This window comes from Pristis pectinata, chromosome 5 (assembly GCF_009764475.1).
Source record: "Pristis pectinata isolate sPriPec2 chromosome 5, sPriPec2.1.pri, whole genome shotgun sequence".
NCBI lineage: Eukaryota > Metazoa > Chordata > Chondrichthyes > Rhinopristiformes > Pristidae > Pristis > Pristis pectinata.
Window position 1 is genome coordinate 68,693,029 of NC_067409.1, and position 21,672 is coordinate 68,714,700.

Below are 21,672 nucleotides of genomic sequence, written 5' to 3' on the forward strand. Positions count from 1 at the left end.
GGAGAGGCGGTAGATGTTGTGTATTTAGACTTTCAAAAGGCCTTCGATAAGGTGCCTCACAAGAGACTGATTAATAAGATGAGAGGTCATGGAATTATGGGCAGGGTAGCAAAATGGGTGGAGAATTGGCTGGTTGGCAGGAAGCAAAGGGTGGAAATAAAAGGATCTCGTTCTGGTTGGTTACCGGTTACTAGTGGTGTGCCGCAGGGGTCGGTGTTGGGGCCTCTCCTTTTTACCTTGTACATCAATGATTTGGATGATGGAATAAATGGTTGTGTGGCTAAGTTTGCGGATGACACCAAGATAAGTGGAGGAGTAGGGAGCATAGAGGAAATAGAAAGAATGCAGAGGGACCTAGACAGTTTAGGAGAATGGGCAAGGAAATGGCAGATGAGATTCAATGTTGAGAAATGTGCAGTTGTACACTTTGGAAGTAGAAATAAGCGGGTAGATTATTATCTAGAAGGAGAGAAGATTGATAGTGCGGTAGTACAAAGGGACTTGGGGGTACTCATACAAGATACCTTAAAAGTTAACCACCAGGTTGGATCGGTGGTTAAGAAAGCGAATGCTATGTTGGCATTCATCTCGAGAGGTATAGTGTATAAAAGTAAGGAAGTGTTGATGAGGCTCTACGGGGCGCTAGTGAGGCCTCATTTGGAATACTGTGCGCAGTTTTGGGCCCCGCATCTTAGGAAGGATGTGCTGACGTTGGAGAGGGTTCAGAGGAGATTTACGAGAATGATTCCAGGAATGAAAGGGCTTAAGTATGATGAGCATTTGTCGGCTCTTGGACTGTACTCGCTGGAGTACAGAAGGATGAGAGGGGACCTCGTAGCGACATTTAAAATGTTGACAGGTAAGGATAGAGTAGATGTGGCTAGGCTGTTTCCCTTGGTGGGCGTGTCCAGGACCAGAGGGCACAATCTTAGAATTAGAGGGTACAGTTTCAAGACAGAGATGAGGAGAAGTTTCTTTACCCAGAGGGTGGTGAAATTGTGGAACTCCTTGCCACGCACAGCAGTGGAGGCCAGATCAGTGGGGGTATTCAAGGAGGAGATAGACAGATATCTAAATAGTCAGGGTATCAAGGGATATGGGGATAAGGCTGGCAAATGGGATTAGAATAGTTTTTTTTTCTCTCTCTTTTTTTCCCACCCCATTTCTTTTTCCCTTTTCCTTGGAGCAGACTCGATGGGCCGAATGGCCTGCTTCTGCTCCCTTATCTTGTGATCTTGTGATCTTGTGACCTTAGTCACTTACTCTTCCTTATTTCCCAAGGTTTGGCCCCTCCCAGCAAGGGCCCTTCAAATACTGCCTGAGGAAACTTTCCTGAACACACAGAATAAATTCCACCCCATCTAAACCCTTAACAGGCATTTGCCCCACCCTATTACCCAAGAGTAGGTCGAGCTTTGCCCTCTCCTTCGTAGGGCCCACTACATATTGCCCAAGGAAATTTTCCTGAACACACTTAACAAGTTCCACCCCATCTAAGCCCTTAACAGTATGGCAGTCCCAGTCTATGTTAGGAAAGTTAAAATCCACTGCTATGACAACCCTATTATTCTTACAACTCTGCGCAATCTCCCAGCACATTTGTTCCTTTAATTCCCGAGGACTATTTGAGGGCCGATAGTACAATCCCAACAATGTGATCATCCTTTTCTTATTTCTCAGCTCCACCCATAAAGCCTCACCAGATGATCCTTCAGTAATGTCATCTCTAACTACTGGCATGGTGTTCCCTTATTCAAAAAAGCAACTCCCCCTCCTCTCTTCCCTCCACCTCTTTCCTACCTAAACCACCTGTATCCTGGAACACTAAGCTATCACTCCTACCCTTCCCTTAGCCATGTTCCCATAATGGCTATAATATCTCAAATCAACGTACATATCCATGCCAGAAGTTCATCCACCTTACCTGTCAGACCTCTTGCATTGAATTAAATCCAATTTAATCCAATTGTCATGATCCTGAGAATGGTCCTGATGCAGGGTTTCAACCTAAAAGGTTGACAATTTATTTCCGCCTACAGATGCTGCTCGACCCGCTGAGTTCCTCCAGCAGATTGTATGTTGCTCCAGATTCCAGCATCTGCAGTCTATTGTGTCTCTCTAGTGGTCAGTGGGACTTATTCTGGCTGGTGGTCTATGAATAGTGGTATTCCGCAGGGATCCCTACTGGGACCTCTGCTATTTGCGATATGTATAAATGACCTGGATGAAAGTGTAGATGGGTAGGTTAGTATGTTTGCAAACGAAACAAAGATTGGTGGTGTTATGGATAGCATAAAAGATTGCCAAAGGATACAGCGGGATATAGATCAGTTGCAGATATGGGCAGAGAAATGGCAGATGGAGCAGAATCCGGCCAAATGTGAGGTGTTGCACTTTGGGAAATCAAATGTAGAGGGACAGTTACATTGTTAATGGCAAGACCCTTAATAGTGCTGATGTACTGAGGGATCTTGGGGTCCAAGTCCATAGCTCTCTCGCTCTCTGAAAGTGGCAGCACAGGTTGATAGGGTGGTAAAGAAGGTATATTAGCATGCTTGCCTTTATTAGTCAACGCAATGAGTTCAAGAGTCAGGAAGATATGTTGCAGCTTGATAAAACTCCAGTTAGGCCACTTCTAGAGTATTGCATTCAGTTCTGGTCACCCCATTATAGAAAGGATGTTGACGGTTTGGAGTGGGTGCATAAGAAGTTTACCAGGATGCTACCTGGATTAGAGGGCATGTGCTATAAGGAGAGATTGGACAAAATTGGGTTTTTTTCTTTAGAACGGCAGAGGGGAGACCTGATAGGAATTTATAAGATAATGAGAGGCATTGATGGAGTAGATGTGGTGTGGTCAGTGTCATGGTGTGGTCAGTGATGTGTGGTCAGTGCTGATGTGGTGTGGTCATTGTCGTGGTGTGGTCAGTGATGTGTGGTCAGTGCTGATGTGGTGTGTCAGTGGTGATGTGGTCAGTGGTGATGTGGTGTGGTCAGTGATGATGTGGTGTGGTCATTGTCGTGGTGTGGTCAGTGATGTGTGGTCAGTGCTGATGTGGAGTGGTCAGTGCTGATGTGGTGTGGTCAGTGATGTGGGCAGGACATGGTGCGGTCAGTGACATGGTATGGTCAGTGACATGGTATGGTCAGTGAAGTCATATGGTCAGTAATGATGTGGTTTGTTCAGTGATAATTTGGTGTGCTCAGTAACCTGGTGTGGTCAGTTGTGTGGTCAGTGATAATGCGGTGTGATCAGTGACGTGATGTGGTCAGTGATGATGAGGTGTGGTCAGTGATGTGATGTGGTCAGTGATGTTGTGTGGTCAGTGATGAGGTGGTGTGGTCAGTGACATGTGGCAGGACATGGTGCGGTCAGTAACATGGTATGGTCAGTGAAGTCATATGGTCACTAATGATGTGTTTGTTCAATGATAATTTGGTGTGATCAGTAACCTGGTGTGGTCAGTTGTGTGGTGTGGGCAGGACATGATGTGGTCAGTGATGATGAGGTGTGGTCAGTGATATGGTGTGGCCAGTGATGATGCGGTGTGGCCAGTGATGATGTGGTGTGCTCAATAATGAGGTGGTGTGGTCAGTGATGTGGCAGTATGGTCAGTGATGATGAGGTGTGGTCAGGATGATGTGGTGTGGTGTGGGCAGAAAATGGTATGGTCAGTGATGATATAGTGTGGTCAGTGATGTGGTGTGGTTAATGATGAGGTGGTGTGGTCAGTGATGAGGTGGTGTGGTCAATGATGATGTGGTATCAACGGTGAGGTGGTGTGGACAGTGATGATGTGGTGTATCAATGATGAGGTGGTGTGGTCAGTGCTGTGGTGTGGTCAGTGATGATGCGGTGTGGTCAATGATGAGTCGGTGTTGTCAGTGACAGGGTGTGGGCAGAAAATGGTATGGTCAGTGATGATGTGGTGTGGTTGGGGATTTAGTGTGTTCTGTGATGATGTGGTGTGGCCAATGATGAGGTGGTGTAGTGAGTATTGAGGTGGTGTGGTCAGTGATGCGGTGTGGACAATGATGCAGTGGTGTGGTCAGTGATGATGTGGTGTGGTCAGTGATGTGGTGTGGTCAGTGATGTGGTGTGGTCAGTGATGATGTGGTATGGTCAGTGATATGGTGTGGTCAATGATGCAGTGTGGACAGTGATCACCTGGTGTGGTCAGTGATGAGGTGGTGCGGTCAGTGGATTCGGTGTGGTCAGTGATGATGCGTTGTGGTTAGTGATGTGGTGTGGTCAGTGATGGTGCGGTCAGTGATGATGCAGCATGGTTAGTGATGATGTGGTCAGTGATGTGGTGTGGTCAGTGGTGATGCAGAGTGGTCAGTGGTGAGGTGGTGTGGTCAGTGATGTGGTGTGGTCAGTGATGATGCGGTATGGTCAGCGATGCGGTGTGGTCAGTGGTGATGCGGTGTGGTCAGCGATGCGGTGTGGTCAGTGGTGATGCGGTGTGGTCAGCGATGTGGTGTGGTCAGTGGTGATGCGGTGTGTCAGTGATGATGCGGTATGGTCAGCGATGCGGGGTGGTCAGTGGTGATGCGGTGTGTCAGTGATGATGCGGTGTGGTCAGCGATGCGGTGTGGTCAGTGGTGATGCGGTGTGTCAGTGATGATGCGGTATGGTCAGCGATGCGGTGTGGTCAGTGGTGATGCGGTGTGGTCAGGGATTATCAACAGATGAATGCACTCTCAGCCGCAATGCAGGTACGAGGGAGCAGAATGCTGTGTGGAAGGAGTACCTGCAGCTTCTGTTGGAGCTGTGGAGGGTCTACACAACGTTCCAAGATTGTGTGGAAAGCAGCAATGACGCAGGAAGTACAAGCAATTAGAAAATTACACTTGTGGCCTTTGGTGTAGATGATACAAAGTAGTTTGTCTAAAATTTTCAGGGTTGTGAACACTTTGAGGAAGTTACTCAGACTGCGGGATTTGGACCCCATGATACTTTCCCGTCAGAGTGGTGAGTGAGTTGGAGGGGAACCTGTGGATGGCAGTGTTCCCTTGTGCCTGCCTCCTTTGTAAAGATCATGTGTTTGGTAGATGGTGTAGAAGAAATTGTGGAGATTTGTTATGCCTCATAGATGTTACGCTCTGCAGCAGCTTTGGTGGAGGGAGGTAGATGTGGGCTATAAAACTTCCAACCATTCCTGGGTTCCTGGTGCTAAAAGTTACCTGCTGATTCCTTGTTTGATTCCAGAGTTCAGTGTTGTTGATGTGGTGCTACAGCCGGAGACTCCAGCGTACTTCATGTCAGCAAACTGGCCCCAGGGTTTCCCCAACGATGAACTAATGACATGGACCTTCGCTGTTCCTTCCAATCACCATGCCAATGTCACAGTGGAGAACTTCACCCTCCCCAGCTGTGTGAAGAGGGAGGCAGGCTGGTTTTTTGGCCCATCTGTACTCGGAAAGAAGTCAAACCAATTTCACAAAAGTTTCATGCTGACTTTGCAGAACTGTGACATGGACAGTTCAAGTGCCACTGGGCTGACATTGCGCTTTAAAGTTGAGCTCTTTACTGACTATGGGGGTGAGTATTATTTCGTTTACAATGATGCAATTCCTTTAGACAGATTCGGGGGGTGAGGTTGGGAGCCCACTAACTGAACTGGTCACAGACTACCTCTCTGGGACACGTCCAAACCCCAGTGGGGAGTTTAAAGTCATTTCATTTACTAACTTCTGGAAGATAAAGCTGCTCTCAGTAATGATGGAACTACAGGATGGTTCTGTTACATATTCATTTCACAGGATCCAGATGTTGTTCCCACACTGCAGCGAGCAACTCATGTTCTGACACCCCAGAGCCTTTCCGCCATCTGCAAGGCATAGGTCAGGAGTGTGCTGGAATACTCTCCACTTGCCTGGTCGAGTTCAGCTCCAACAATGGTCGAAAATATCAGCACCAGGACAAAGCAGCCTGATGATTGGCACCTTGTCCACAATCTAAGCATGATTCTCTCCAGTATGGTATGCAGTTGGGTGGAAGGAACGGATGTTTCAGAGTCAGGCCACAGTGGATCTTGGAGGGGAACCTGCAAGTGGTGGTGTTCCCCTACACCTGCTGCCCTTGGTTACCGAGCTTGTGGGTCTGAGAGGTGCTGCTATGAGTAGTTTGTTCTGTAACCGGTCCACGCTGCAGCCACTGTGCAACACTGGTGGAGGGAATCAATATTTAGGGGCTGGATGGGGCCCAATCAATCAGCTGCTTTGTCTTGGATGATGTTGAACTTCTTGAAGGTTTCTGGAGCTGCACTCAAGTGGAGAGTGTTCCATCTCACCTTATGGATGGTGCAAAGGTTTTGGATGTCAGGGGGCAAGTGACTTGCTGCAGGATACTCAGCCCAGTTGCCATGGTGTTTATGCAGCTGGTCCAGTTGAGTTTATGGCCAATAGTGACCCCCAGCATGTTGATGGTGGGGAATTTGACAATGAGATGGTGAGGTGAATATAACTTGCCACATCGGCACATGCATGAATGTTGACCGGGTTGGATTGTAGGTAGGCAAGGGTCTGCAAGGTGACTGTGGGTGGCGGGGAATGAGCAGACCCAGGCATGAACTGCTGCAGTTGCTAAGGAGGTGCATGGGAGACTACCAAGGGATTAATGAGTAGGCAGAGTTCTGGTAAACAGTGTATAATGTGGGTAAAAGTGATGGTGTCTAATCTGGCAGGAAAAATATTCAAGCATGTTATTCTCAACACTGGTGCCCCACAAGGCTGTGTCCTCAGCCCTCTACTCTACTCCCTATACACTCATGACTGTGTGGCCAGATTCTGCTCTAACTCCATCTACAAGTTTGCAGATGATACCACTGTATCTCCGACAGCAATGAGTCAGAGTACAGGAAGGAGATAGAGAGCTTAGTGGAATGGTGTCATGACAACAACCTTTCCCTCAATGTCAACAAAACAAAGGAGCTGGTCATTGACTTCAGGAAAGGGGGCGGTGTACATGCACCTGTCTACATCAGTATAAACCCTCTATTGAGGTAGAGAGGGTTGAGAGCTTCAAGTTCCTGGGAGTGAACATCACCGACAGCCTGTCCTGGTCAAATCATGTAGATGCCATGGCCAAGAAAGTTCACCAATGCCTCTACTTCCTCAGGAGGCTAAAGAAATTTGGTTTGTCCCCTTTGACTCTCACCAACTTCTACCGATGCACCATAGAAAGCATCCTATCTGGATGTATCACGGCTTGGTACGGCAACTGCTCTGCCCAGGACCGCAAGAAACTGCAGAGAGTTGTGGACACAGCCCAGCGCATCACGGACACAAGCCTCCCCTCCTTGGACTCTCGTTTACCTCTCGTTGTCTTGATGAAGCAGCCAGCATGATCAAAGACCCCACCCACCCGGGACATTCTCTCTTCTCTCCTCTTCCATTGGGTAGGAGCCTGAGGGCACATACTACCAGACTTAAGGACAGCTTCTACCCCCCTGTGATAATGCTTTTGACTGGTTCCCTTATACAATGAGATGGACTACGACCTCACAAACTACCTTGTTGTGACCTTGCACCTTATTGCACTGCACTTTCTCTGTAGCTGTGACACTTTACTCTGTACTGTTATTGTTCTTACCTGTACTACCTCAATGCATTCTGTACTAACTCAATGTAACTGCACTGTGTAATGAATTGACCTGTACGATCGGTTTGTGAGACAAGCTTTTCACTGTACCTTGGTACAAGTGACAATAATAAACCAATAACAATACCAATATCGAAACAGGGAGAGATTACAAAGCTCTGGGATGCGGAGATCAGGATGTCCGAGAGGCTCATGTGCAGGTGCAGCATGTAATTGGGAAAGCTCACAGAATGTTATTGTATATTGATTGGGAACTGAATACAAAGGTAGGAAGGTTGTGCTTCACATTGATGAGCCCACACCTGGAGAAGTGTGGAGAGTATTGGTCTTCTTATTTGAAAGGATGTGAATATGTTGGAAGCAGTTCAGAGAAGGTTCACGAGACTGAGAGCAGAATAGACACACTGGACTTGTACCTGCTGGAGTTTGGAAAAGTGAGGAGGGACTCATAAGCTCTGAGAAGGCTTCGGGGGATGTGGGGAGGGTGTTTCCTCTCACGGGAGAATCTAGAACAAAGGGTCACTGTTTAAATAGAAGGACCCACCCATTTCCGACAAAGATTTTTCTCTAGGGATTGTGAGTGTTTGGAACTCTCTCCCTCAAAGGGCCGCAGGAGCGGAGTTGGATTATCAGTAAGTGAGGGGGTATAAGGTGACTGTGGGTGGCGACGAATGCAGACTCAAGGTGACAGGCAGATTAGTGGGGATCTTACTGAATGCTGGAACAGGTTTGGGTATTGAGGGGCCACTCCTCCTGATCCACGTGTTCATGTTTCTACTGAAATCTTATCATCATTCCAGTGTGGCTAAAGCTGAATCCATTGGGATCACAAGAATCTGGTACCACTGTGTCTCCACCATTTCCAGGATTTATCAGGTCACCTCTTCCCATTGTCAGAACAACAGATTATCTCTCCCTTCCTGGTCTAAAGAATGGCGTCAGATTGAACCACAGACATTTAAATACATGTGGACCAATTATTTACCATTTTTGAGCAACTCTTTTGTTCCTGTTTATTGCATCTGTCAAAGGGAAAACGTAAACTGAAAGTTTAAACATTGGTCTGTCTTTAGGCAGCGCCGGCCACACTTACATTGCAGACTTGGATAAGTGCCTGCATTAGTTCTGGATGCCAGGAGCTTTGCAATAGATTCTGGTCAAACCTCTGGAAAGAACTCACCAGTCAGGAATGGCCTTAAGACTAATAATGGGTCTTTAAGACATTGATATTCGTGTAGTCAAAGAATTCACTGAGTACATTGCTTCAGTTTATTAAAGCAGCTCCTTCTGACTTTCTTTTCAACCCTCAGGCAGGTTGACCTTGCCAATGGTTTAAGTTGTTCCTTATCTCTGCCACTTGTGTCAATGGCAGGAGGAACGTGGGGATACCACGACCTGCAGGCTCCCCTCCCAGTCACACCATCCTTGACTTGGAAATACATAACCGTTCCTTCATCATTACTGGGTCTAAATCCTGGAACTCCCTCCCAACAGCACTGTGGGAGCACCTTCACCACAAGGGCTGCAGTGGTACGAGAAGGCAGCTCACCCCCATCTACTCAGCAACACCTGGAATGAATATCTCTTTTCTATTTGATACCTTGGACACACTGTAAAAATGGCAGAAAATAGATAGAAATTCAAAAGATAAAGGATAACTTTCATTCCTGTTCGACCCCCACCCCCTCCGGTTTCTTTCAGAACATCTCAAAACACTTTACAGCCAATGTGGTTTGTTTCAAACAGTGGATGTTGCTGAGATGCAGGGGAAAACTGCAGCCAACCTGCATCTAGCAAGCACTCAGGTGTGACAGGGAACAGATACTTTTGTTGGAGTGCCTGGGACACTGTGAAGAACAGTTCACCACATAACTGAGTTGGAAACTCCCACACCAAAAGCAGTCTGTTTTAAGATAAGGTATCTATATTAGTCACATGTACATCGAAACACACAGTGAAATGCATCTTTTGTGTAGCGTGTTCTGGGGGCAGCCCGCAAGTGTCGCCACGCTCTGGTGCCAACATAGCATGCCCACAACTTCCTAACCTGTGCGTCTTTGGAATATGGGATGAAACCGGAGCACCCGGAGGAAACCCACACAGACCCGGGGAAAACATACAAACTCCATACAGACAGCGGCCGGAATTGAACCCGGGTCATTGGCGTTGTAATAGCATTACACTATACTACCGTGCCACTGCTGTTTGTGGGGTCTTGCTGTGCACTCCATTGGTGACTTCAGACACACACTACACTGTCCAGGAAGCACTTGGCAGGTCCCAGGTTGTAGTAAAGTCCTGTCAAAATACAAGTCTGTCTGTTAATGGATTCAGGCACTCATTTTGACGTCTCTGTGTTTTGTTTTAAAACCTACAGAGAGGTTTGAAATTAAACTGAGGAAGGAAGATGCTGTTTCGGTGAAATTTAAGCAGCTGTTGGAGGACAACAACAGCCTGTTCTGCATCTGCAAGTTTCCTGTCTCATCTGACTGTGCCTCTGAGCTGCAACTGAATCCCGGTGACCACCTCAATATTTCCTTCCACTTCCAGTGTAACAGGGCGCACAACATTACTGTAGAAGCCACCAAGCATGTCTGTAAGTACTCCTCCCACAGTTGCTGTGGAGCATGCTGAGTGTAGTTCAGAGTACTGTTGCCAGATTTCCTTTGCTTTATCTCTAGAACCAGGGTAGGTTTGACATTTACAGAGCATGGACGCAGCTTGTTTGAAGCACTGGGGTGGATCCCTCTAACTAGCTCCCTGTTGTACAGTGGAGGTACAGATGAAAAGCAAAAAAACCTGCAGATGCTGGAAGTCTGAAATAAAGCTTGGAAAAGCTCAGCAGGTCAAGCAGCATCTGTAGGGAGAGAAACTGGGTTAATGTTTCAGGTCCAAGACCTCTCAACAGGATAAATGAACTTAACAGAGTCTCCTGCAAATGCCAATCAACACCCTTCCTACAATTGTAGAGCACAGAGGAGGCTATTAGGTCCATTTTGCCTGTGCCAGCTCTTTGAAGGAGCTGACTGATTAAACCCAAAGCCCCCCCTTTCCATGAAGTCCTGAATTTCCATCCCTTATGAAGTACACTTTATGGGCACAACCCTCCCCACCATCGGGAACATCTTCAAGAGACGGTGCCTCAAGATGGCAACATCCATCAGTAAGGACCCTCGCCATCTGGGACATGCCCTCTTCTTATTTCTACCATCGGGGATGGAGTACAGGAACCTGAAGACCCGCACTCAACATTTTAGGAACAGCTTCTTCCCCTCCGCCATCAGATTTCTGAATGGTTCATGAACACTACCTTGTTATTCCTCTTTTGCACTATTTATTTATTTATTGGTAACTTATAGTAATTTTTATGTCTTGCACTGTACTGCTGCCACAAAACAACAAATTTCATGACATATGTCAGTGATAATAAACCTGATTTTGATTCTGACTTCCAGGGCCCAACAACATGCTGCATCACACAATAAATGCACTATTTCCCATTCCCTCCCCTTGTCTTTGCTCAGCATTGCCCTAACAGCACAGTCCAGACAACTACTTGTTGCTGGGCTCCGTCCGCTTTGAAGTTAACTTCTTCACTTACAACTGAGAACATGTTGGCCAGGCCAGCACTTCGTACCCATCCCCTACTGACTGACTACCTCCTCGACCATGTCAGAGGGCAGCCAAGGGTCACCCACATTTTTGTGATCAGGAGTCACTTACTTACCAGATCTAGGTACCAGATTCCTGCCCTAAATACACTCATGAACCAGGTGGATTTGCACAACTATCCTGTGACCACAAGGCCATCACTGAGATAAGCTTCCCGGCTGCCCAGTTGTGTTGCTGGAGACTCTGTCTGGGTCTCAGGATGAATGTGCTTTATTTAGAGAGGGGGTTGCTGCTATTGCACAAATGAATGCCCATTTCTGGATAGACCCAAGGGTTTTCCAACCCACCTCCAATGCAGTGGCTGGGTGAGAACGACAGTGTGGAGACGCTAGGGACCTTCCACGCCAGATCACTCCCTTCCACATTGATGGGGTGAAATTCTACCAGTTCCTTCCAGGATTCCTGCACCTCCTGTAGTTCTTATTCTGCTGTTCCAGTCAACATTACCCTCTGCCCTTGTTCTCTCCCATGAAGCCTGTAAAGACCAGGACGAGTGCTCAGTGAAGAATGTGGATCTGGTCCTGCCGACTACACTTTCCACCTTGCCGGTACCTCAACAAACATTCAAGTGGGTCCTCGAAGCTCCACCTGAGATGACAATCCAGTTGGCCACCAAACGACTGAAGCTCCAACAACTTCTTCCAGGCCAAAGCTGCAATGGCAACTTGACTTACAACATGAGTACATTCTGTGAGGATGGGACTAGTTCCACTGTGGGTCTCTTCTGTCCCCATGGAGCAATGGAGCAGATCCAGACCGCTGACAGTGTGTCACTGGAACTGCTGACGTCTGATGCATGGAGCTCCAGTGACCTGGACATCAGCCTGTCCTTCATTCCACGTGTCACAGGTAACACATTAAACTTGTGGTAAGAAGGTGGTGCTCACTTTGGTCAACATGTTGCAGTTGTATAAGTCATTGGTGAGGCCGCACTTGGAGTACTGTGTTCAGTTTTAGTCACCCTGTTATAGGAAAGACGTGGTTAAACTGGAAAGAGTGCAGAAAAGATTTACGAGGATGTTGCCAGGATTAGAGGGCCTGAGTTGGCCAGGCTAGGTCTTTATTCCTTGGAATGTAGGAGAATGTTATAGAAGTGTTTAAAATTAAAGGTGGACGGTAACAGTCTTGTCCTCAGGATGGGGGAGTCCAAAACTAGGAGGTATAGATTTAGGGTGAAAGGGGAAAGATTTAAAAGGAACCTGAGGGGCAACTTTTTCCACGCAGAGGGTGGTGAGTGTATGGAACGAGCTGCTAAAGGAAGTGGTTGAGGCAGGTACAATAGTATCAGTTAAGAAGCACTTGGATAGGTACATGGAGGGGCGGGACTTAGAGGGATATGGACCAAACGTAGAAAATTGGGCCTAACTAGGTGGGCACTGTGGTCGGCATGGATTTGTTGGGCTGAAGGGCCTGTATCCATGCCATATTGCTCTATGACTCTAACAGTAAAAAACAAATTCAGTGGGGTAATTTCTGTTTGTTAAAACCTCTGCAAATTTGTTTCCTTAGAGACTGAAATCCAGCTTTAAGGAATCCATAGTTCTGGGTCGAAGAGCTTGTCCAATAGTAATTATTCTTCAAACAATAGCACTGAGTAAATCCAAATTGTATCAATTGCTTCAGTGCCAAATTAACAGGGATTGTCCCATGTTCCTACCGTTGCACATTGGGTCAGTTGACAGCTGTGTCTGCATTCCCCCTTATCACCACATCCAGGCTTGTGCTGTGGTAACACCAAGCACTCTCAGCTTGCCCATGGTCATGTACAACACCACAGGCTTCTGTCCTTGCACAGCAAGCTTCTGGGTAGTTTGTGGAATCCAGGAATTATGATGGGGCTTTCCATAAATTCCTGTGCCACTATCCTGTGGCTGTGCTTGGTTACCTTTCAAGTTCCCAGCTACCTGTCACTAGGAGTTGACACTTGCACACTGTTCAGGTGTGGGACTAGTTCCAGTCAAACCTGGAGTTGTACTTTGCCCAAGTCTAGATCTGCCTTCATAACTCCATTCCTCCAATATAAACTGATACCTGTGCTATTAACAACATTTAAAAGGCACTTGGACAGCTACATGGATAGGAAATGCTTAGAGGGATATGGGCCAAATGCGGGCAAATGGGACTAACTTGGATGGACATCTTGGTTGGCATGGACCAGTTGGGCCAAAGGGCCTGTTTCTGTGCTGTATGACTCCAAGGGACTGCTACATTGTTGGTTGAGATACTGAACCAAAGCAGTGTCTGCTCGCTCAGCTGAAATATTGAAGGAGATGGGAAAAGTTCTCCCCATTGTCCTACAGACAACATTTATCCTTTAGTCAAGGCAGAGAAATAGAGAGTCTGGTCATTATTATATGACTGCGTGTGGCAGCTTGCTGAACACAAATCGGCTGTGAGGTATGTCTCCTTATAGTGCATGCCCTCTAACTCAGGTAGCATCCTGGTAAACCACGTCTGCACCCTCTCCGAAGTCTCGACATCCTTCCGAATAATGGGGCAACCAGAATTGAATGCAATACTCCAGATTCAGCTTAACCAGAATTGTATAAAGCTGCAAGATAACTTCCTGGCTCTTGAACTCAATGCCTCAACTAATAAAGGCAAGCATGCCATATACCTTTTTAACCACAGAGTCAACCTGTGCAGCTGCTTTGCGCATCCTATGGACTCGGACCCCAAGATCCCTCTTTTCCTCCTCACTACCAAGAGTCTTACCATCAATACTATATTCTGCCATCATATTTGACCTACCAAAATGAACCACTTCACACTTATCTGGGTTGAACTGCATCTGCCACTTCTCAGCCCAGTTTTGCATCCCATCTATGTCCCACTGTAACCTCTGACAGCCCTCCACACCATTCACAACACCTCCAACCTTTGTGTCATCTGCAAACTTGCTAACCCATCCCTCCACTTCCTCATCCAGGTCATTTATAAAAATCATGGAGAGTAAGAGTCCCAGAACAGATCCCTGAAGCAGACCACTGGTCACTGACCTCCATGCAGAATACGACCTGTCAACAACCACTCTTTGCCTTCTGTGGGCCAGCCAGTTCTGGATCCACAAAGCAATGTCCCCTTGGATCCCATGCCTCCTTGCTTTCTCAATAAGCCTTGCATGGGGTACCTTATCAAATGCCTTGCTGAAATCCATATACACTACATCTACTGCTCTTCCTTCATCAATGTGTTTAGTCACATCCTCAAAAAATTCAATCAATCTCGTAAGGCAGGACCTGCCCTTGACAAAGCCATGCTGACTATTTCTAATCATATTATACCTCTCCAAATGTTCATAAATCCTGCCTCTCAGGATCTTCTCCATCAACTTACTGAAGACGCACTGGTCTATAATTCCCTGGGCTATCTCTACTCCCTTTCTTGAATAAAAGAACAACATCCGCAACCCTCCAATCCTCCAGAACCTCTCCCGTTCCCATTGATGATGCAAAGATCATCTCCAGAGGCTCAGCAATCTCCTCCCTCACCTCCCAGAGTAGCCTGGGGTACATCTCCTCCAGTTCCAGTGACTTATCCAACTTGATGCTTTCCAAAAGCTCCAGCACATCCTTTTTCTTGATATCTACATGCTCAAGCTTTTCAGCCTGCTGCAAGTCCTCACTACAATCACCAAGATCCAAGTGCCACTTGATCCCTGTAGATCATCCCCCTCAACAGCATGCAAAGCAGAAAACATGTTTTTGAGGGGAACAGCCTCCGGGGTCCTCTGCACTGTCTGCCTGTTCCCTTTCTCTCTCTCTCTCTCTCTCTCCCCTGACAGTCACCCATCTATCTGCCTCCTGGACCCTAGAAGTACCTGCTCTAAGGGGGGTGACTGTCTCCCGATGCACAGCATAACTCTCTCCCTCCCTGATGCTTTGCAGTGTTTGAAGCTGCAACTCCAGCTCATCAATTCTGAGCTGAAGTTCCTCCAGCCTCAAGCACTTACTGCAGATGTGGTCACCATGCACCACAGCAGGGTCCACTAGCTCCCACATAATGCAGCTGCAGCACATCGCCTTGCCCTCCATTTGAACTAGTTTTTTTTCCTACTTAGCTGTAGTCTACTTAAAAATAATAACAATAACAGTGAACCTTACCTTTACTTACCAGCTACTCACCAGTGTTGTTGCAGATGGCCTCCGCCTCTTGATGCCGAAGCCTGTCACTCTGATTCTGTCCACTCTGACAATGGCCACTCCAAAATGGCCGCTCCGCTTGACAATACCTCCTTTTTATTGGCCCTTCTAAATTCTGGTAGAGAAAAAAAAGCCCACGAAAACACACGAAACACATGAGCTTTTTTAAGTACTCTCACCATACCTGTTCGGGACCTGCTGCTCCAACATCTCCTGGGCTGATTCTGTAAAAGAAAAGCCCGTGGAAACACACAAGCTTTTCAAACACTCTCACCGTACCTGAGAGGGACCCGCTGCTCCAATGTTTCCCGTGCTGATTCTGTAAAACCCGTTGTCCTGTCCTTACTCCACCAGAGGACTTCATAATGAAAGTTACCCCAGAGGCTGGCTCTCCTGTGCATCTTCTAACACCCAACTGGGAATTGGGAATGCCAAATAAGTTGACGGCATCATGGGATATCTCTGTTCCGGAAGACCATGTGGCTGAGCTGAGTTTCCTGAACCATTCGATACCTCACTGTGAGCATGGACATGTAATCATCAGTGTGGACGAGCAGTGGGAGGACGCCACCTTGACCAGTTACAGGGAAACAGACGCTCTGCCCAATTCGCCCATCACTCTGGCCCACAACTTCTGGCTCAACGTCTCTAACTGCGAACCTTCAAGTGGGCACTTGAACCTCATGTTCCACGTGCTGGTGAAGGAGTATGAAGGTAAGGAACTGGCATTTTAATGTCAGTCCAAACTCCACCTCCCTGCATGTCTTCTAAAGTAACTATACACATCATGTGCTTGGCTTTCAGTCTGTGGCCAGGCCAGTGGGGAGCAGGGGATACCCTTCCCAATGTGCATTAAATGAGGGAAGGGAAAAGGTGAAGCTAGGAAGGTGACGCAGAAGGAGCATCCGTCTCCAGCCCCTTCAGGTGCAGTAGGGCAGTCAGTCTAACTCTCTATTCCCCTGAACCCCTCAAACTGCCGATTATTGCTGAGAGTAGAGGTCAAGAGGAGGCTCCCCTGTGGGACAATCTGGAGCTGGGGGCAGAGTCTCAGAATAAGTCAGCCATTGAAAATGGAGATGAGGAGGAATCTCCTCACTTCATGGAATTCTCAACCCCATACGACATTGGTGTTGGGTCAATAAGTGTACTCAGGACCAGGACCGACAGATCTGTGGTCAGTGGGCGGGGTGGTGATGTCATTGGGAACAGGCTGGAAATTGGAGCTGAGGCCAAGGTGAGATCAGCTGTGATCTCACTGAATGGGAGAGCAGCCTGGAGAGGCCAAACAGCCGTATCACTGTACATTTTCACAGTGCTGTTTATGGGAGCTTGCTGTGTGGGGTCTCCTACAGGGCATTTTTCAAACGAACTTCCTTCCCTGTAGAGCAGATGGGAGATGGTGAAAAGGTTGTGAAAGGTTCCACAGTAATTCAAGTCTGTTGAAATGTTTTCTCTGTTTAATCCTGACAATCTTTGCTTTGATATACAGATGACATGGAGATGGTGATGATCGTTTTGGCAGCTGTGGGAGGATTGGCTCTGATCATCGCTATCACTGTGATTGTGTGTTGTGTGAAAAAACGGTAGGTCCCTCCACACCCTCCCCTCTCCCTGCCCTCCCAAACCGCCTCTCTCCTTCCCCCCCCATCCTCGCTGATTTTCCATCTCCTCTCTCCCTCCCGCACTCCCTGTCCTCATCCACCCTCCTCCACTTTCTAGCCCCCCTCCCACCCCCAAATACCTTCCTCTATACCCCCCTTCCTTACCCCACCCCTTCCCCTTGCCCTCCTCAACACTCCTTCTGCTCCCCCTCCTCTCCCTTTGTAGCTCTCCTCCCTTTCCCTCTGTCCCCTCCCATCACTCCCATCTCCCTCCCCCTTTCATCCCACCTGGCCCTCCCTCCACCTCCCCACACTCCCCACTCCTCTGCCTGAAGGATCTTCACCTCAATGGTATCTCCTCCATCAGGATTGGTGGAGAGAATTGGTCAGAAGGTGATGGCAGTTCAGACACAAGAGACTGCACGTGCTGGGAATAAAAAACAATCTGCATAAAACTCAGTGGGTCAAGCAGCACCCGTGGAGTTTTCTCCATGACATCTGAGGTGTATTGGTGCCAGCCAAAGGTGGGTGATCCCCAGATGTGGTTCCTCTGACGATGGGGATCAGTGCCCTCACCTGTGGTGAACTTGCCCTTCCTGGCCTGGTCTCTCACTCCTCAACTGAGGCAGCCCATCTACATCATAGTACTCCCAGCTGCAATTGTGCATCATAGCATGTAACTTTCCTAACCCTATCAAACATTATCATCACTTGGTGTCAATAACTTGCTAACACACTCGTGGGTTACTGAGCGTTACAAACAATCTGCTGAAAGAACTCAACAGATCGAGCAGCATCTGTGGAAGGAAAGGAATTTTCAATGTTTCAGGTCGAGACCCTGCATCAGGACCCTCGTTATTAAGAGTTGTTCTATACCAGTGTACAGTAGTGAATTATTCACCAGAGCCCTCTTGGCCATGACCAACTGGTTCCACCCGTTTAATTGTTGGGAATATCCCTTTAACTGGCCACTGTGGACTGGGCCTCCTCTGTTCTATTGTTGTGGTGCTGTTCTTGCACTTTACGTGACTCTGCTGATCCCATGGAACAGGAACGTTCGGCATTTGGGAAGATCTGGAATCATCATACACAGCATGGAATGGGTTACTTGTTCAACACACACAGCTGATACATAAATCCCATTGCCATCTCTTCTAACAGTGTGTTACTTCAACAGTGTTTCCCCTTTTTGTGAGTTTGTTAGCTTTTCCTATTGGGTCCTATTCACACTTAATGTTCATTATCACTTCCTGTGCAAGGCCAACAGAGGAAGAAAGAATCACAGTTGGCACCAGAGCTTGTTTCTCTGCTCTGTCACTCTAAGCAGTGCCTAAAACTTAATATTATTTAAATCGTGCGCATGTTTAAAAAAGAAACATTTAAATGATGTCCTCAGGGATCTTTCAAATGTCACTATCAGATTTGGAAAGTATGTAATTAGGAACTTTTAACTCCATAAAACTCCTCAGTGCTGAATGTACTGAAGGATGTAATCTCTCTTTGGTTTTGCTCTTTTCATATTTTGATGATTATATGTTTAAATTTAAAGAAAATCCGGGCTGTAGCTGCCCCTGAACCAAACAGCATTCATGGTATTCTCCCAGTGAGAGACACTGGCATAACATCTGTTCTCTGGTGTTCGATACAACAAAGTCATCGTTAGTAGTGGAAGAGTCACCTTCAACACCGACAGCGTTGAGATACATTCCAGAGACTTACTTCACATATGGTCAAACCTTGATGTGAATGGAGATGTTTGCAGGTAGCAAGTTAACCACTAATTCCTTTCACTTTGATCTGCACAGGAGAAGACAGCAAAGCCAGCCTGCCCTCGGCATCTACAATCCTAGTGTGAACAACCACATACCCAGACACCGGTGGAAGTTCGGCAAAACTAGGCAGGAGAACGAGTCTCATATTTACGCTGTGATTGATGAAGACCGCGTTTACGCTGATCACTTCAACAAGCCACAGCTGCTGTCCATCCCGGAGGTGGATGTGTATCGACCTTTCCAAGGCCCCATGGGCAGCGTCCCACCAACTCTCCCACCTCCCCGTGGTACTATCCCCAAGGGTTCCAGTCCAGAGGCCATGCCCATGGTGTCCAATGACCTGTACACGTTCTCGATGAAGAAGGTAGATGTGGAAAACAATGGGGAGATGGTCTCTTTCCTCGGGAATGGTGAAAAGGATTCCAGTTCATAGCAAAGCATCCCGCAGTGTATGCAAGAACCTAAATGTGTAAATAACTGGCGTCTGTCCAAACAACTCAATGTTATTTTTCATGGACTGATTTTACCACTGAATGTAGCAGCGTTTAGTTTCTAGGTAACATTTTGTCAGCCAGAGTTCAGCTCTCCCACCACTGAGCTGAGAGTTCCTGAGCAGATATTTCCCAGAGACTCCAGCCGAAGAATCTTGGTTTGTAGTGTAGTACTGTGGGGAGGGAGTGCTGCACTGCCACAGTGGAGTGATCCCAGTATGACAGGTGTGCCTCAAAGATCCCATCCCATCATTTTGAAGAGTAAGGGAGTTCTGTTTGGTGACAACAACACATTACAGGTGTTTATCACACTCCTGTTTGTGGCGACTTGCTGGGCTCACAAGTCCTGTACAAGAAGGATGGGTTACGTCTAAACTGGCGGAGAGCAATATACTTGCAGGGAAGTTTGTTCACCGTATTCAGGAGGTTTAAACTAATTTGGCAGGGTGGTGGGAAACTCAGTAGCAGTGCAGAAGGTGGGGAGATTGCCTACAGTGTAGAGGATAATACAAGTATGTCCAGTGGCAGAACAGACAGAGGCAGGTTAGGAAGCCTGGGAGGGCTGGTGGGCTCACCTATATTTACATTAATGTAAGGAATCTCACGGGTAAGTCAGACGAGCTTAGAGCGTGGATCAGCACATGGAATTATGATATTATTGCAATCATGGAAACATGGTTGAAGGAAGGGCAGAACTGGCAGTGTAATGTTCTGGGGATATGCAAGTTTCACATGTGACAGAGGGGATGCGCAAGAAAAGGGAGAGTCACACTGCTGATTAGGGCAGTACTTAGAGAGATCATCCAATGCAGCCATATGGGTAGAATTTGGGAAGAAGAGAGGGGCAATCACTTTGCTGGGGTTACACTATAGGCCTCCCAACAGACAGTGGGAATTACAGGAACAGAAATGTAAGCAAATCACAGAAAAGTTTAAGAGCAGTAAGGTTATAGTAGTGGGAGATTTTAACTTTCCCAGTATTGGTTGGGATTGCCTCAGTGCCTCATTATGTGTGTCCAAGAAAGAATTTTGAGACAATCTGTAGAGTCCTACTAAAGTTGGACCTGCACCTGACTTCATCTTAGGAAATGAGGCTGGGCAGGTGTGGATGTCTCAGTTGGGGTACACTTTGGGAACAGTGATCATAATTCTGTAAGTTTCAAGGTAGTTATGGAAAGGGATATAGTTGGTCCTCGAGTTAAGTCTTGAATTGGGGAAGGCTGATTTCAATAGTGTAAGAAAGAACCTAGTGAAAGTAGATTGGGAGCAGATGTTGTAGGTAAAACAACATCTGACAAGTGGGATCTTCTAAAATAGGGTTAGTAAGAGTTCAGGATCAACATATTCTGGCCAGGGTGAAAGGCAAAGTTGGCAAGATTATGGAACCTTGGATGACAAAGGTTATTAAAGGTTTAATCAGGAAATAAAAGGAATCATATATAGGCAATTGGGAGCAAGGGAGGCTCTTGAGGAATATAGAGGGAGTAGGAAAGGGGTAATCTATATGTGGAGCCAGGGGACTTGGGTGAGGTCCTAAATGAATACTTCTCCTCTGTATCCACCAAGGAGAAATAAGTAGAAGAGAGTGAGTTCAGGGAAGTGTATATTGATGGTATGTCAGTAGTAAGCAGATGGAGGAGTTAGATGCCATGGGAAACATAAGGGCTCATAAATCCCTGGGGAAACATAAGGGCTCATAAGTCCCTGGGGCCACATGAGATCTATCCCAGAATGTTATGGGAAACAAGGCAGGAGATAGCTGGGGCCCTAATGGGGATTTTTGCATGAGGTACCAGAAGACAGAAGGATAGCGAAAGTTGTTCCTTTATTTAAGAAGAGCAGCAGGGATAAGCCAGGTAACTACAGGCTGGTGAGCCTTATATCAGTGTAGTGAAATTATTGGAGAAAATTCTCAGTGATAGGATTTATGCGCATTTGGAAAGGCGGGGACTGATCAGTGTGGCTTTGTGGGGGGGGGGGTGGGATTGTATCTGATTAATATGATTGTTTTTTGAGGAGATAATCAAGAAACCGATGAAGGGCAGTAGATGTTGTCTCTATGGACTTCAGTAAGGCATTTGACAAGGTGCCACATGGTAGGCTGGTCCAGAACACAAGAAAATAGGAGCAGGAGTAGGCCACTCGATCCCTCAAGACTGCCCCACCATTCATTATGATCATGGCTTATCTATGCTGGGTTCAATCCTCTTCTGTACCATTTCTCCATATCCCTCGATTCCTCCATTGATCACTTTTTTTATCCACCTCCACTTTAAATATATCTAATAATCCAGCTTCCACCACCGCCTTGAGCAAAGAATTCCAGAGATTCACCACTCTCTGAGAGAAGAAATGTCTACCCACCTCAGTTTTAAATAACTGCCCCTT

The 21,672-nt window shown here is 47.0% G+C and overlaps 1 protein-coding gene across 2 annotated transcripts in view; it reads left to right on the forward strand.

Annotated features, from left to right (window-relative positions):
* The window catches only part of cdcp1b (CUB domain containing protein 1b), a 50,629-nt gene extending 29,389 nt beyond the window's left edge, over positions 1-21,240 (forward strand). For both annotated transcript variants that reach the window (XM_052016232.1, XM_052016233.1), the window contains exons 4-9: positions 5,213-5,545; positions 9,984-10,202; positions 11,753-12,127; positions 15,775-16,134; positions 16,910-17,003; positions 18,827-21,240. In XM_052016232.1, coding sequence (XP_051872192.1) covers positions 5,213-5,545; positions 9,984-10,202; positions 11,753-12,127; positions 15,775-16,134; positions 16,910-17,003; positions 18,827-19,226 — 1,781 coding nt within the window. In that variant the 3' untranslated portion in view covers positions 19,227-21,240. The remainder of the gene's footprint in view (positions 1-5,212; positions 5,546-9,983; positions 10,203-11,752; positions 12,128-15,774; positions 16,135-16,909; positions 17,004-18,826) is intronic.
* Positions 21,241-21,672: the final 432 nt, after the last annotated feature.